General features: G+C 40.3%; 1 protein-coding gene across 1 annotated transcript in view; it reads right to left on the reverse strand.

Moving 5' to 3' along the window:
• The window catches only part of TANGO6 (transport and golgi organization 6 homolog), a 174,796-nt gene that overhangs the window by 27,986 nt on the left and 129,364 nt on the right, over window positions 1–17,446 (reverse strand). Inside the window, exons 16-17 of the mRNA XM_063110649.1 lie at window positions 11,263–11,414; window positions 1,342–1,455 (exon numbers count right to left, since the gene is read on the reverse strand). Of these exons, the coding sequence (XP_062966719.1) occupies window positions 1,342–1,455; window positions 11,263–11,414 (266 nt within the window). The remainder of the gene's footprint in view (window positions 1–1,341; window positions 1,456–11,262; window positions 11,415–17,446) is intronic.

Below are 17,446 nucleotides of genomic sequence, written 5' to 3' on the forward strand. Positions count from 1 at the left end.
TAGCCAAAAGGCCAAAAAGTGATAATGCGAGACAGTTCTGCCCAATGAAACAAAATGGGGGTCAGCTGGGGGGTTATGGAAATACCATACAAAAGCACTTAGAGCTGCCCTTCTCTCATCTTCTTTCTTGCTTATTTAAATTAGTCATAATAGCTAGAGTTGTAGCAGCTATCTTATAGCCATGAGACAAAGGCCAGGAGGATTATAGAAATATTGTTCCTGTTGACATGCAGCTGCTAAATGAACACCGCCAACCTACATATTTCTTGTGATGTGAGAAAAACAAATCCTTACTTGTTTAGGCCATTTTAGTTGGAGTTTTTATAATTTGTAGTTGAACATGTTCATACCAGATAAAATCATTCAGTCCAAACCTTAATCTACACAAGGCAGATGAGAAGGGAGAGAAATGCAGCTGAGGGTAAAGCACAGGGAAGTAGCCATTTGGAAATTCAATAGTCTAGCTACTGAGCCAAAACAACAGCAAGTAGGTATTTAAAGAGAAAATATGGCTGTGTAGGGAAGGAAGAGGATAACTAACAAGTCTGTGCTTGTACAAAAATGGTGTCAGAAACTTAATATGGTAAAATGCTAGCATGAATAAAGCCTCTATGTATACAAAACAATCACTCTTATAATGGCTTCATTGACACTTGGTTAAATACCAGCCACAGATGAGTATTATGGATACCAAGAAGTGAATTATTAATGTAAACTTTCTATATGAAGTCAACTGGGAATGAGATTCCATTAAAATCAAGAAGAAAATTAATTTAGAGGTCAGTCATTCTTAGCACACATGTAGTTATATATACTTTCTGTACTGGCCACACACTGGGGAGAAATCCAGCCAAACCCACTTGAAGGAGGAAGAACATTTAATTTATGCAGCAACTAAAATCTTATGGATTGAACTTAGCTAGAAAGGAAACATCTTAAATGAGGCCCTTTAGTAATTCAGCATGAACAATTAAATGAGTCAGAAAGACAAGTCACTCAAGTTCAGGCTACAGAGGCAGGGTTAACGTGTTCCAGTTAGCTTACCTTGGAACCTGCCCCTGTGAGGAGATTGCCAGGATTCAGAGCCTCAGTCTGTAAGCCTGGGCTCTGGTTTTTCTGCAGAAATTAGTGTGAAGTTTGCCCCATATGTTACAGAGGAAATAGAGACTCTTATTAAAGATGCAAACGATACCATTTTCTTGCAACGAAATCCCTGTTGATTGATTCATTTGTATGAGTCCATCTAGGGAAAAAGTTTGGGGCCTGCCCTGGTAAAAGGAAGACTAATAAACAAACAAAAAAAGAGATGGAGAAGGTACAAATGGCGAGAGACTGACTTACCTCAGTAGCTTTCTGGCTGAGTCCCCGAAGCAGGAGCACAACCACGTGGATGGCAGCTCTGCGCACTTGAACTTCACGGTCTGTTTTAGCCACAGCAATCAGGCAAGCTGTTATCTAGGAGGGTAAAGGAAGAAGTCAGTAAAAATCAGGATTGCACAATTACCTACAGCCTTTCAACTGTGTTCCACTTACTACATGTCCATCAAGAGCAATCTGGTTTAAAGAGGGGTGGGTGGTTTCCTCATCCTCAATAAAGAGGGCGAGATCTAGTGGTAAAGATCCTGAAGCAGCCTGGCTTTTCTGGAAAAAGGATAAAATCTGGCTTGGAATTCAGGAGGGAGGTTAGGGAGTGGGAAGGAATACATGTATATTAAAAGTATTTTTTAAAAGGCAAGATTAAATGCAAATATTTCCTCCAAAGTGGAAAGAACTGTTACTTGTCTCTTGTTGAGAACATCAAATCTAAAAAAAAAAGATGGTCCAAAACACAGCTGCTTCTGGGGACAGAGGGCCATGTAGATTTATCTAAGGAAGCATCAGAGTTCAAGGCCTGGCATGAATATAAATGTACCATTAATGAAAGTTTCAGCCCAGGGATACAAAAATACAGAAATATTCAAACTGATCTTCTTCAGCATGTCCAGACATCCCAGTCCTACAAATCTAGTGTACACCCCATGTGAGTCAGCAGGCGCCAATATCAGAGACCAGCTGACTAGGCTTCTTCATTTGTAGGATAGATCTTTCTGTGCTCAATTACTTTAAAAGACAGTTCTACAACAGAAAAGAAAGACTGGAAATTACTTGCAAAACACGGTGCCAGATATCTAGATAATAATTATATGTCATAAAATGAGACAGTTTCTATACCCTGTACCAGCCATCCTGCCCCTGCCTGGCTCCTAGTAGGCACAAAAATATTCAAAACTCTCAATGAAGAGATACCATCAACAACAAAACCATAAATACTTCTGAGGCATTCAAGAAAGACTTTAAAAAGAAAAAACAGATTTTCAAAGTGTGACTGATGGCAACAACCTTCTGAAGATATGTCTAAATTATTCAATTGATCTTTCACATACTTTTGTTATTCGATTTACTATGTGAGTGTATTTCTGGGCCAACAATAGATGGACTTTTTTAGGCAACTGGCCGGTACAGGGATCCAAATCCGTGACCTTGGTGTTATAAGGCTACACTCTAAACCAATTGAGCTAACTGGCCAGCCCAGTGGAGGGATTTCTAACTATGATAAGAAAATAGCCAGATTGTGTGTTTGGAAACACGTATAAATACATACTATGCTTAAAGAATGGTGAATACAGGAACAAATGAGGAAATAGGCTTGTGCAGAAAATTTAACTATGCAGGTTGTATTTTTCACAGCTTTCAAACAGTTGGGCATAGTTCAAAGTGTCTAATTAATCAGTGAGGGGAGAGAGATTAGAAGAAGCTTGTTCTTGAATATAATTACATCTGTGAGGCACTGGCATTTAATCAAGTTGTACATTTATTAGACAAACTTGCCGCTTGCAAGTGAAGGGAAATCCCAGAAAAGCTCAACTCTTTAGGGGCTGTTTTCCAATAAGACTTAGTAAGCTGCTTCTGCCTGTAACCTGGGACCCCTCTGACCCCAAGGCCAGCAGTAGCTTCCACGCCTCTGGCATTAACGGTAGAAGCAAGTCCATCCTAAGAGGAATTCCTTGGGCAACCTCCAAACAGAAAACAGTATAATAGCCACCTCCACTTTCAGCCTTAGTATTTACAAGGTAAGAGCTGAAATCAGAGAAACAAGTTAGAGCTAGGTCTGAGTCCTTCTTGACACACAAAAGTTTAGCTTACTCAATCTGATAACTAATGTACAAAAGCCAGCCCAGGGCCATGTAATGAACAGAGGCTCCCAAGCATTTTGCCCCCTTCCTCTAAGGTTTAGCTTTGGGCCCATGCTTCCATGTTTGGCAGAACAAAGCTTCCTGGCCTAGAATCCTGTTCGTATTTTTGTTCGTTACCTCTATTCTGCCTCACTGAGCTGGGCAGGCCATGCTTCCACCGCAGCTATCAGTGTAAGGCCAGCTCTGACTGTCAGGCATTAATTCCACAATTGAGATATCCAGGCGGCAGCCTCTTGGCTGGAAAAGGGCTTTCCCTTCAAGGCCAATTCTTTTTCTTTCTTTTTTTTTTTTGGTGGCTGGTTGGTATGGGGATCTGAACCATTGACCTTGGTGTTATAACACCATGCTCTAATCAAATGAGCTATCTGGCCAGCCCTCAAGGCCAATTCTCGAATCCCTCTCCCCGCTTGAAGGCATGACTGTGAGAGGAGCTGACGATTACAGGCCTTGCTGAGATGAGCTGGGATGGCCTCCTGTCTGCCGCAGGCTGTTGGTGATTTTATGCATCAGACTGGACCAAGCTCATCTGCAATCAGCCACCTAGTACAATCAGGAAGAGACCTGACAGAGGAAGAACATTTGTGAACTTTCCTCAATGCCTTTGTCATCAGGACCAAATCCTATGACATGTATAACAGTTGGTCATGCATAATGTTTTAGAGCATCAGGATTTTAATATGGTCTTTCAGATATTTATCTAGAGGTAAGACCAGCCTTCTTCTGTTCAGCCAAGCTCCCATAACAGCTCATAATGCTGTTCTCCCGCAGGCCAGTGGGACAGACCCTCATCAAACACTAGAAGCAGGCAGGAGGCATGGCCACTCTCTTCCATCTATCCAGTCTGAACAAGTCACTCCATGCTTAGTCTTTCACTTCCAGTACTAAGGACATACTCAACATTGTGTTACACCTTTAAAAGCCCTGGCGAATAGATAGATGATGTAAGGTTTTTACTAATTTATGAATTGGTGTGATATTTCTATTCTGTTTCTAAGTCCTCCCAGGAGGCAGAAACCCATTCTATGATCTTCCTGTCACCTGCCCTGAGGGAAAACGTACCTATTCAAATAAACCATAGGATGGAAAGCTTTCTCTTCACTGGCTAAATCATGTAAATCACATCCAATTCTGAAAGCCATACCCAGAGACAGATGATGATTGCTTTGGAAACATTAAAGGTCAGTTTAAGCAATTTAACATTTGACAGGAGCCAACAGAAATAAGGAAAAACACCATTCCTCAAACAGCTGGCACAAACCAAGCATAATCAGAACTATATAAAAATGACAAGATTACCAACTGACTCTGGAAAATTCCAGGTGAGAAGGTACCAGAGTTCAGGTATGTATCAAGGAAGCATTACTTCAATTTTCCAGCTGTATCTTCATCCCTTTTCCTAAAGCTTCCTTTGTTAAAATTCTGTTGGTCTGTTAATTTGTCTGCAACTCGACCATCTGCAAACTGAGAAACCTTAACAGCAAAAGCAGAGTGGCAATAATTAGTATGAGCTCAGTTTACTCACTCAACCTGCCATGAAGGGAACCATGGTAGCAACTTCAGCTTCCTTGGGGCTTCCCAGAACATCCACCCAAGTCTTCATCTCAGGGGTCTACATATCCTCGAACTGCAAGAGCCCTGTCACTTAGGAAACAGCACTTATTGTGGCAAAAGTGATAATAAATTCAGACCATTCAATGGGATCATGCAGTAGACCCCAAAGTTCCGATATGTGGAATTCTAGGCAGCACATTAACGGTAGACTGTGCCATAGATTTGTCACCTGGGACACATCTTATTTGCTGTATTGAGGACATGCCTCTCACTGTGGTTCACCTAAATCATATTTACTTTTCATAGAGAGTAATACAGATGAAAGAGCCTCTCAAGATTTGGTTTTGTGCAACACAGCTCTTGACAAGATACACAGACATTGGGGAAAATAGTAAGAATGCTCTCTAAATAGGTTAAATCTTGACATCAACGAAGAAGAAAAACCTGAATTCTCAGAACAAAGACTGTGGAAGGGTTGAGCTTATACTTTATATCCCTCCCCACCAGCCAGCACAGTTGTAGCACAGACAGTGCCCAAACCTGGACCACCCAACTGTTGGGACAGCTTTCTTCAGATGCCCAAGAGTTAAAACTAGGGAGAAAGGGCACTGATGCCCCCAGATCAGATTATGTTAGAAGAGACCATGATGGCTACTTTTTTTTTTTTTTTTTGCTGGCCAATACAGCGATTTGAACCCTGTACATTGGTGTTATCAGCACCATACTCTAACCAATTTAGCTAACCAACCAGCTTGTTCAATTTTATATCGAAATAGCTTGGCTTCTCCTCCTCCTCTGCCTGGCTAACACTTGATCAATGCAACTTTTTCGATGACCTGACAAGTTTAACAGGGTCCCAGCTCCGCATTCCCTCAGCACCCTGTGTTGCCTCTAACCATATTGCTCTAGTCCACTGTCTGGTTACTCTGTGTTTCCCACTCTGAGGAGATTTCCTTAAGGGAAGAGATTGGGTCCTTTATCTGAGACCTCTAGCATACCTGGCACGTGAAAATTGCTCACGAAGGAGAATTCCTTCAGTTTGCAGTCAAAGACAAGTTTCCCCAATGTTAAAGTTCCTTCTCCACTACCATACACTGGAGCTAAGCATTTTCAAAACTACAAAAAACTTCAAGAGCTTTCATGAGACACTGAAAGAATTGTCATAGATGAAGCCACAGTAATTTTTAAAAATAAGTTAGATAGTTTCATTCTTCCGCTCTGGCTTCCAATCTCACTCACAGAAAAAACCAAAGTCTGTAGAGGGCCCCATTTGGACTGGCCACCACCTTTCTTGATGCCAGCTCCTAAAATTCTTTCTCGTACCCTCTCTTCTCTCAAGCCACACTGGCCTTGCTGTTCCTCAGCACACCGAGCCTACACCTGCCTTAGGACCTCTGTACTTGCATCTCCCTCTGCATGGAATGCTCCCTCCCTTGGTATCTACATGCACCTCTTGCTTCCTTACGTCCTTGATCAAATGTCACTCATCAGTAAAGCTTTTCCTGTACATCCAAGTGATATATAATAACAAGCTCCCTTTGTGCTCCTTATCTTCCTAGATTATCTCCTTTACCACCACCTGACATGGTCATATTTGTTTACTTGTTTATTGTCTACCTTTCCTCTCAAGAATGTCAGGTCCATGAGGACAGGGACTTTGTTGTGTTCACAGCTGGATCCCCAGCACCTAGCACATGGCTTGGCTATAGTCCTAAATGGCATAGAGTAAGTGCTCAATAAATATTTGCTGAATGAATAAACAAATGAATGAAGAACTACTTAAGAGCCAAGCCAAATATTCCATTCTTTCCATGTGAATGGACTAGAGTTGTCTGACTCTAGAAAGACTCAATGGCTGAAATACTAAGACTGGCAGGTGTCCAAGCAAGTTCAAACTTGTAGTCCATCCAAGGTAGCTGGTTTGGCACTGATGACAAGGCAAGCATGGGATGCTACATAAGAAGGAACATCTAAAAAGAAGAGACAAAATTATATGAGATGGAAACACCTGGTTTTTCAAATCAGAGAGAATATACTGCCTTCTGAAGTTTCACTGCCAAAAAAAAAGCTCTATTAAGACACAGCTACATGACCCTTCCTGTCTGTAGCTTTTCTCATATGGCAATCCTCTTCCATTTCAAAGGCACAAAAACAATCTTATAAATGAACTGAAAACATTTACTGAGTGACAATATGGAGGAGTGGTTAAGAGCACAGATTCTGGAACCAACTGTCGGCATTCAAATCCTGGCCCGCCACTTCCTATCTGCATGATCTTGGCAACTTATTTAGTTTTGCTATGCCTCAGTTTCCTCTGTGAGGATTGGATCATTAAGGCACTCAGAAGAGTATTAAGTGCTTGCTATTATGACTATTTTTTAAACATGTAGTAACTAGTCTTCCCAACCAGCCTTACCCTCTTCTTCATTCAATATTAATCAGCCAACACTTAGCATCCACTATATGTCAAGCACTATGATAGGTACTAGGGGGTATGAAAAGGTGAATAAAGATTTGTTCTGCCCTTGTTGTGCTCATAATTTATTAATAGTCGTCAACACTCCTGGGATTGATGTAAAACAATCCAGGTCTCTAGAAGTGGGGCAGGAGAACTGGACAAGAGATTTGCCAGGTAAGTAACCCCATAGCAGCAGCTCCTCACCCTGATTTTAAGGTTGAGACATAAAGAAGGTCCCAGGGTCACAAATGGTGCTTCTTGTTGTGTCAGCACTCATGGTAGACAAACAGCCTACCTATCTGCACTTCACCCATACTACCTATTTGTACTTTTATTTCTGAAGGCTAAATAAGCAATGCTTGATTCTTGTTGTGTGCCCGGAAGCCACAAAGCTAAGGCCCTCATGATGTGGCCCCTGCCTATCTCTCTTGCCTCAGCTCCTGTCCTAATTAGCCCCTCTGCCCCTTCACTCTAGCTAGCCTTTGGGATCTTCCTGTAGTCCTTTGAGCATGTCATGCATCCCACACTGCCATGTCTTTGAACAAGCTGCTCCCTCTGCTGAAATGTTCGCCTCTGCCTTCCTGGCTCACCTAACTTCTACTTGTTCTCCAGATTCAGCTCCAAGGGTCTCTTCCTCCAGGACCTCTTTGTCAACACCCAAACCTGAGCAATGTGCTCTCAAAGCACCTATCCCAGTGGGCTATATCTGTAATCACTGATGTATGTATCTTACACCAGATTACAGATTACCCATGCCCAGGAGGTAAGGTTGTGTCTGATAGGATTTTGCATCACCAGCCCTTAACAAAGAGCCTGACACATTGCAGGAGTTTGGTAAATGTACAACTGGGGACATTTTAAAGACATTGGCTACCTGTTGTTCTCATTTCCTTGGTGCTCATCCTCATCACTGTCATCAGCCCACTTCAAATGACCAAGATGCTCCTTAAAGAAAATCTTATACGGAAATATCAAATGTCACCTTTCTTATTTAATACTGCAACCTCCCCACCACCTAACACTACAATCCTGATTCTCCCTTCCCCTCCTCTTTTTTATTTTGCTATAGCACTTACCATGGTCTAACATATTATATATACTTTACTGATTGAATATGTATATTATTTCTTGTCTGTCTCCTCTCCCTGGAATGGAAACTCCATGAAAATGGGAATCATTGTCTATCTTTAAGAGTGATATGTCTTATGTGTCCAGAATACTACTTGGCTCTTGATTAAAATTGTTGAATAAATCATTATATCAAGCATATATATTATCTCTAGATCCTTGTAACAATCTTGCATTGTAGGTATTTTAGTCCCATTTTCTAGATCAAGAAACTGAGCTGAGAGTCTCATTTGCTCAAGTGAACACAGGTAAGTAGGAGGTGGAGGTGGGCCCTCATTGATTCCCATCCCAAAGGGTGCCCGGCAAATTGGTTTTTTTGGTCGGGTGGGCCTCCAGAAAGATGATACTTCTTGAATGTTACAAAATCTGCTTAGCTCAATCTTCCTAATCAACCAAAGCATGAAATTTCTCCAATGCTTCTGACAGCAAATCACACATCACCAGCCTGCTGCAGTTTCCTTAAAAGAGAGAAAGGAGGGTCTGGCCCGTGGCTCACTCGGGAGAGTGCGGTGCTTATAACACCAAGGCCACGGGTTCGGATCCCATATAGGGATGGCCGGTTTGCTCACTGGGTGAGCGTGGTGCTGACAACACCAAGTTAAGGGTTAAGATCCCCTTACCAGTCATCTTTTTTAGAAAAAAAAAAAGAGAGAGAAAGGAAAGAGTCTAAGGAGTCAAAAAGAAATATGGTCTCACTGTTTGGGTTTAGAGATCATGATGTTCAGGCTGCTCAGGTTCATTAGCTTTAGACCATATATGGATCCCATCAAGGCTGAGCTGATCCACTTGGAGATCTGGGGAAAATTTTTGCATAGATAATGGCTATGTTTAAAAAAAATTTTTGTGATACTGTTACAACTTTGCCAATATACTAAAAACCACTGAATTGTACACTTTAAATGGGTGAATTGTATGGTATGTGAATTATATCTCAGTAAAGCCATTATTAAAAATAATAATATTTGGGTGTGATTTGGCTCATGGTCCAGCAGTTTCAGTTCATGGTTTATGATTCCGTTTGGTTTGAGTCTTCTGAAGAGAACAAGAAAACAGAGAAAAAAATGTGGAAACCACTTCAGTATTTGACCCAGAGAAATTATACTAGGCTGAAATCTTCAGACAATATAACCAAATAGACCCACAAAGGCCTTCTCTTAAGTGTTACAAGTTAATATTACTAAAGAAATAAGAGATTTGCTAAGTACCATCCAAAACAACCAAAGATGAGGTACCTAATGATTCATGTATATTACAGAACTTAAGGTTTTAACTAGGTGTTAATTGTTTTTCTAATTTAGTTTAAAAAGGACACAAAAATTTGGGGATAGAGGTGTACCTGGTGATACCTCAAGGAAGAGTTAAAGGGGAGGAAATGACTGATATATAACTTTCCTAAAAATCCTAGTCTGGAATTTAACAATGAGAGTAGTTTTTATAACCAACAAAGCAAAATGTGTAAAGCTCAGGAATCAGGAAATACCATAAATTCAAGTGTATAGATACATTTGCGAGTGCGCTTCCCTGCTTATTGATATGAACACAACTACCACACACTGAAGAAAATTCCCCCTCGGTAGGTACCTCTTAAGATTTGATGTTCAGCCTTAGCACACTGATGATTGTAAAAGAAGCCAGTATTACAGTTTTCTTTTTGTGATCTGTTCTTGTGAAGCTATGTGCTCTAGATGAGAAATCTGGGTCTCTCATAAATAAAAAGTTAACTTAAACTGTATTTTACTTATTTATAATTTATAAGCCATCTTCTTCCAGAAAAGATTAAAGATGGTCAAGTACATTGATAGTAAAAAGAGTCCTGGCTACATATAAACTAGACCTTTTCTGCCCATCATCATCTGTAGCACATAGTAGGTGCTCAAGATATACATTGATATATTGCTTTTCTTTTGTTTTGTTTTTGGCAGGTGGCCAGCACAGGGATTGAATCCTGGACCTTGGTGTTACCAGCACCACACTCTAATCAATTGAGCTAACTGGCTGGCACATATATTGATATACTGATGACTAAATAAACACAAAGCAAAGATAAAATTTAAGAGGCCAAAGGAACATAGTCATAGAGGACAACAGCAAGATACAGATTTCATAAAATCATCAGCTCTGAAACCAGAAGGAGCTTCCAGCCCCAACACCTCATACGGCTATTATTTTGGCTATCCACTCATCCTTTCAACAATTACTGAGTACCTACTATGTACCAGACATTGGGTATAATTTGTTTGGTGAACAAAACTTAAGTCTTTTCTGGTAAAAAACCCCATCCCCCTGAACACAGGGCACCTGTGACCAAAGAGGGCCAATTAGAGTATTTGCCTAAGATATGTTCTGTAAATAGAGATAAGACTCACAGATGGCCCAAAGATCCAGGGTAAAGTTCTATCTACCCTTCTTCAAAGTTTCTTCAGTTCTGTTAGTTACCTTGGAATCTTTATAATAAGTCATCTTTTATTGCTTAAGTAGATTAAAATGATTTCCTGTCATTTGCAACTAAGAAATTCTTACTAGGGCTGGCCTGTGGCTCACTTGGGAGAGTGCGGTGCTGATAACACCCAGGCCATGGGTTCGGATCCTACATAGGGATGGCCAGTTCGCTTACTGCTGAGCGTGGTGCTGACAACACCAAGCCAAGGGCTAAGACCCCCTTACTGGTCATCTTTAAAAAAAAAAAAAAGAAAAGAAATTCTTACGAATATAATTTTCAATAAACATATGAAACAAATGAGCCTAAGAAAGTTAAGTGATTTGCTTGTCCTGTCTCACAGGGAGGCAGGGGCAGGTCTGGAAAAAGAACACACGTCTCCTGACTCCCAGTCCCAAGCTGTATCATAGGTCCAAGTGAAAATAAGCTTTAGAGAAAGGAAGCAACATGCATACCTCATGAACCACAGCACCCAGCAAAAAGTCCAGCCTCTGACACAGTTCTCCAAGGTTGACTAAGCTGCTGGCCCGGTGAGCACTATCTGGATCTCTTGCTCCCCTTAGGAAGGTATGGATCAAAGGTTCTCGGTACTTTGAGACCATGTCCCCTACAGAAAAAGGGAAGAAATCAAAATCTTTTAAAACAAAATCTCAGCTTTTTTTGTTGTTGTTGTTGTTTTGGTGGCTGGCCAGTACAGGGATTGAACTCAGGACCTTGGTGTTATCAGCAATGCGTTCTAATCAACTGAGCTAACCAGTCAGCCAAAATCTCAGCTTCTTGAAGAAGGAATAATAATATCACCATGGTACATTGCATGGTATCTTATGCTTTTTAAAGTACTTACATAACCAGTAAAAATCATGCTCTGGAAGAATATTTCATGTCAGGGAAAATATTCATGATGTATGGTTTTGTGAAAAAGCAAGTAGAATCTCAATTTTATTCTAAAAATCTATATGTAGAGATAAAACATATGAAGAAGATATTCCCCATAATGTTAGTAGCTGTTATCTTCAGAGTCAGATTACAGGGACCTTTTAAAATTTTACATATACATAAAAGAAAATGTTTATGTCATAAATACATAGCTTAAACTTTCACAAACCCAAAACAACGCTCATTAGCCCATGGTTACACAAATAGCAAGTGTGGCCCCCATGCTAGACCTCAGTCATCAGCCCTGTACTTTTCCTACTTATCTGCTTGCTCAGATAAGCAAATTGAGTGAAAAACAATCAAGATATTTTGGATCCTTGTTGAATAGAGATCCTTGTTGCTGATTTATTCATTCATTTGGCAAATATTTATTGAGAGGCCTAGTAAGTGCTAGGCACTGTTCCAGGTGCTTGGGATATGCCAGCAAACAAGAGACAATGATTCCTCCTCTCGTGGAGCCTATAGTCTAGTGTAAATTATATAGTATGTTAGAAGGTCATAAATGCTATGGGGGAAAAACGTAAGGTGAGTAAAGGACATAAGGAACAATGAGGATGGTGAAAGACTTCAAATTTTTAAAAGATAATCAGGGTAGATTTGCATTCAGATGATGACTACACAAGGATTGGAAGGTGAGGGTGTCAGCCACATGGATATCTGGGGGAAAAGCTCACCAGAAAGAGGCAACAACCAGTGTAAACAGCTGTGGAGGTGCGTGCCTGGCATGTCTTAGGAATTGTGGAAGCCCAAGATGAGGCGAGAGGGGTAAGGGCAGGGGTAGGGTTGTGGTGCAGCTCTTGAAGGGCCTTTGTAGGCCACTATAAGGAGTTGGGTTTCTTCTCTGAGTAAAATGAGAGGCCTTTGGAGGATTTTGAGCAAATGAGTGCAAAAAGGTCACTCTGTCTGCAGTGTGGAGAACACACCATGTGTGTCTGGGGTGGAGCAAGGGTACAAGTTGGAAGCTATTGCAGTAAGCTGCTGGAGAGAAGATGGCACCTTGAACAGTAGAGGTGGTGAGAAAAAGATACTGTATATATTTTGAAGATAAAGCCAACATGATTTCCTGATGACTCCAAGAATGACTTCTAGGATTTTTGCTTTTGTGACCGGAAGAATGAAGTTATGATCAACTGAGAAGGGAAAGTCTCTAAGTGAAGCACGTTTGGGGTAGGAGGAAGGATCAAGGTTCAGTTTTAGACATGTCTAATAGGTAGCTGAAGATATATGAGAATAGAGTTCAGAACAAAGGTCTGAGCCGGAGAAACACGTTCTGGAATCAATGGAATACATATTATATTTAAAGCTTTCGGACTATGAGATATGATAACAAAAGGTATGAATGTAAGCAGAGAAGAGAAGCAGACCAAGGGCGGAGCCTAGGCCTTTCAACAGTAAGAGGTCTGGGAGGGGAGGAACCAGCAAAGGAGACTGAAAAGGAATGACCAATCAAGTAGGAGAAAAATTAGTGTGATATCCTAGAAATTAAAGGAAGAAAGTGTATCAGAGAGGAAGGAATGGTTAACTGCATCAAATGCTGCTAACAGGTTGGGCAGGGAGGAGACTAAAAGTTGACCATTACACTGAGTAGCAATGAAGTCACTGTTGACCTTGACAAGAACAGTTTTGATGGACTGGTGGGGGTGAGAGCATGATAGAAGTAGATTTAAGACAGAATGGGAGAAGATGAATTGGGTACAGAAAGATAACTTAAGGAGTTTTTCTGCAAGGCAGATCAAGGAAATGGGGTGGCAGCTGATCAAGAAACTGGGGTCAAAAGAAGTTTTAGTTGTATTTTGTTGTATTTTAGTTGTATTTTAAAGACAGGAGAAATAGCAGCATGTTAAGACATTCAGAATTGAAGGTCTTTTATATACGTGTTTCTATATATGGAAGCAACTTCTCCCTCTACAGACATACCAAGAACTAAAGCTGTTTTGGCTTGATCTTGGTTGACGTCCTAGTTCCAGAGCCCAAGTACAGATAACTCCACTTTTAGTATTTTTGAAGTCCTAAGGATACATATCTCTATGTTGACAAAATTTTTTCTGAAGCCTTTGTTCAAATGCTGTTCTTAATTACCAAAATGATCAGCTATATTAAAAAAATCACTGATATGTCCTATCAGGCCCAGCTCAAATGCCACTTCCTTTGTGAAACCTTCCTCATCTCCTCAGTCAGCTTTATTCATTTTTGTTTTATTCTTTGGGGGCGGCTGGCGGGTACAGGGATCCCAACCCTTGACCTTGGTGTTATCAGTACCACGCTCTCCCAAGTGAGTCAACCGGTTAGCCTCCCTCAGTCAGCTTTAATTAGGTCTCCTTGGAAGTCCTACATACTTTGTACTTAAGTCATTTTGGCTTAAATCACATTTGTCATTAATGCCCTGATTCCTAGATATTTTAAGCCTATATCTATTTCTCCCATAAGACTATACATTCCTTGAGGATAGAACTTTGACTGCTTCATCTCTGTTCCTATCAATTCTTAGCAGTCTTTGCATATTCTAGGTACTCAACAAAGAGAAATGTTGAACTGAATTCATTAATTTATTCAACAAAACATAATTATGTGCTAGGTACCATGCTAATGTTCTAGGGTACAAAAACTGATAAAACATCATCTCTACTCTTTAAGAAGCCCAAAGTTTAGGGGGTGGGTATAAACAGATAAGTACTGACAATTATAATTCTGTGTGTTTCTTTCTATCATAGAGTAAGTAGAGTTTGCTTAGAGATCATTATTTCACTAATCTCAGACTCTTGGAAGGAAGAGGAGAAAGAATTTTCTTTTTTTCTTTTCTTTTCTTTTTTTTTTTTTTTATTTTCCCCCCTCAAGGTCAGGAACACAATGTATCTTCCACACAGTATAAGAAAATGATGAAGGTGTAATTTCTCCAAAATGCTCCCAGTTCCTAATATACTACATGCAGTCACAAGACACCCTCTGCCTGGTTAACATCAACATAATGCCAGAGTTGAATCAGTGGTGACTTAGCCATAGCCTATTTTCAGAGCAGAAAAGAGGAGTCTTTGAATGTGTATACTCTTTGACCTGGTCTTTACATTTCTGAATATTATCCTAGAGGGGTAGTTACACATATACACAAGAATATCTGCATAAAGATTTTACTACAGAACTGCAGTACTGAAAAATAAGAAGTAAACTACATGTTAATTAATATGGAAGTGGTGGAATAACTATGGTATACCCATTATGGAATACTATGCAGTCATTAAAAGGAACAGGACACAATTATATGCACTAACATGGAAAAGGCTCCTCAAAACCATTGTTAAGTAAAAGAAACTAACAGAACCAGTATATTCCATTTATGTATGTAAAAATGCACACACACAACTTCTCTCATTATTAACAAATCAAACTCACAGATTTAAATATGTACATTAAAAATACAAATGCATAGAAAAAAGATACAAAGGACAAACACCAAGATAGAGAGGTTAAAAATAACTTGTCCAAAGAGCAAACAGAGCTGGGATCAAATTTAGGTTGTCTGACACTTAATTCCTATGACACTTAATTCCTGCATTTAAGATATTTCCAACTAAGAGGGAAATATACTACTCTAATTTGGTTGTAGTACTCTCCCTTTTTGAAGTTACGAAGGAATTTACTTGTTCTGCGGTGTGAGATAGGAATCCAGAGTAAAGAGATCTGTGTTCTAGTTTTGGCCCTGCTGTCAACTAGCAGTATCATGTTGGTACTCATTTCCCCTCTCTGGACCAAGTGGAGATGAGCCAGTCAGATAAGATGATCTTTCTGGCCCCTTCCAGTTGTAAACTGTGAGTTGATGAGTCACCTTTGGTTTAGACATCAGGGAAATGAGATTTAGGAGACTGGGAAGGAAGAAAAGGCACACATTCATGAGCCCTGGAGTGGGAGGCTGTTGTGGTTAAAGGAAGGTTCCTTGTTGGGAAGGAAGGCACTGAAAAATGAAAGAAGTTTGGAAATCCATAAAGAGGGGAAATTGCAGGTTGAAAACGGTAAGAGCACATGAAGAACAAGTTAATGTCTACAAGTTAATGTTAAGGTAGGGACTTAATAAACGGTAAAAAAAAGGGGGGCATACTAAATTAATTAATTAACTTATCAAATATTTAAGCATAATTCCTGGTAGCTAAGGCAAAAAAGGAAATGGAAAACACAGCTCTTCTTATCCAATAAAAGGAGGAATATCAATTCACTAGGAGACAAAAACTTTAGGGAGAACACTAAGAGGTTATTTCATTCATTCATCCAGCAAATCTTCAACTGAGTACCTATAACATTCCAAGTATGTTCTCGGTACTGGTACATAGCATGAACAGGAAAGCACAGTCCCCATCTTCATGAAGCCTACTTCTAGTTAGGGAAAAAGATGATAAACAATAAATAAATTTTCTAGCAGCCATCAAGGCTATGAAGTAAGGAAGGCAGAGATGGGGGTGGGTGTGGGGGCTTGAGAGCCAGGAGCGAGGGCTCAGGGAAAAGCTCTTAGAAGAGAAGACCTGAGGGAAAAGTGAAGACTAGTAGAGGAGAGTGGACAACAGAAGTTTTATATTCAATGTAGAAATCATGTGGGTGTTTCTCATACTGACCTACCATGTAAGTCAAGAGCATACCATTTTACATTCACAAATCACAATTTAACATTCCATTTATATAAATTCCTGCCCTGAGCCTCATTACTCCTTTCAAAACGAGCATCCACTTAACTGTGTGTTCCACCAACCCACCCAAAGTGCACCTAAGAACCAGCAGAGCCAGTAGGAGGGTCACCATCTCAAGACACTGCATGGTACCTGGTCAGCTGGCTCTGGACCCACTTGCCCCCTTGTTTTCCAGGTATTGGACTAAAAGAGCTGGAACGCTCATGCATCCACTCTCAAAGTGCCCTGCCACTACGTTCTCTGCAGACTGGATTTCCCCCTAGGCTTCACATGCATATCCTAGATTTGTCACATCCTTGCTCAGACATGGTCTTCTTCAAGGTTTATAGCTTTGCCCCATTTCCTGGGACTCTGCTATCCTCTGACTAATCTTCCCTCCTCTTGCTCCCATCAGGCCATGTGACTGGTGTCTCAAGACTATTGTATCCCAGTCTCCAGGTGGGAGCCAGCCTGACAAGGTTTCTATGGAGAACGAAATGAATGCAAGTGGTCAAAGAATATAGCCCCCAGGGCAGCAAGTGAAGGAAAGTCTGCTGGAAGAGTTTGAGAGAACTTTTTGCCTTTGGCTATCTTAAGGATATATGAGTTAGAGTTGCCTTACATTTGCTGCAGCCAACTTGAAACCATGAGGATGAGGCCCATCAGCTGAGGCTGGCAGAGCAGAAAGATGAAAAGAATATGGGTCATGAATGATGTCACTGAGCCAAAGAATTACCAATCCTCGACTTTTTGTTAGGTGTGATAATTCATTCCTTACTAAGTCAGTTTAGTTGGAAATTTCCCTTACCTGTAAAAACATTCTAACTGATATAATATGAAAACTGGAATGTCCTTTAAACTTGTAGAGCACTTCTAAGTGAGTTCTATGTCTGTCAATACAAAACATGAGGAAAAGTTAGATTTGCTAAAACAACGGAACTTAAGATAGTACATATTTTTTAAATGACTGAAAAATCAGTTTTACAACCAACGTTTAACAAGAGAAAAAATTAAACCCAATAATTTTCTTTCTTCTAATTATAATTTTAATTGG

Source organism: Cynocephalus volans, chromosome 10 (assembly GCF_027409185.1).
Source record: "Cynocephalus volans isolate mCynVol1 chromosome 10, mCynVol1.pri, whole genome shotgun sequence".
In the NCBI taxonomy this organism is placed as follows: domain Eukaryota; kingdom Metazoa; phylum Chordata; class Mammalia; order Dermoptera; family Cynocephalidae; genus Cynocephalus; species Cynocephalus volans.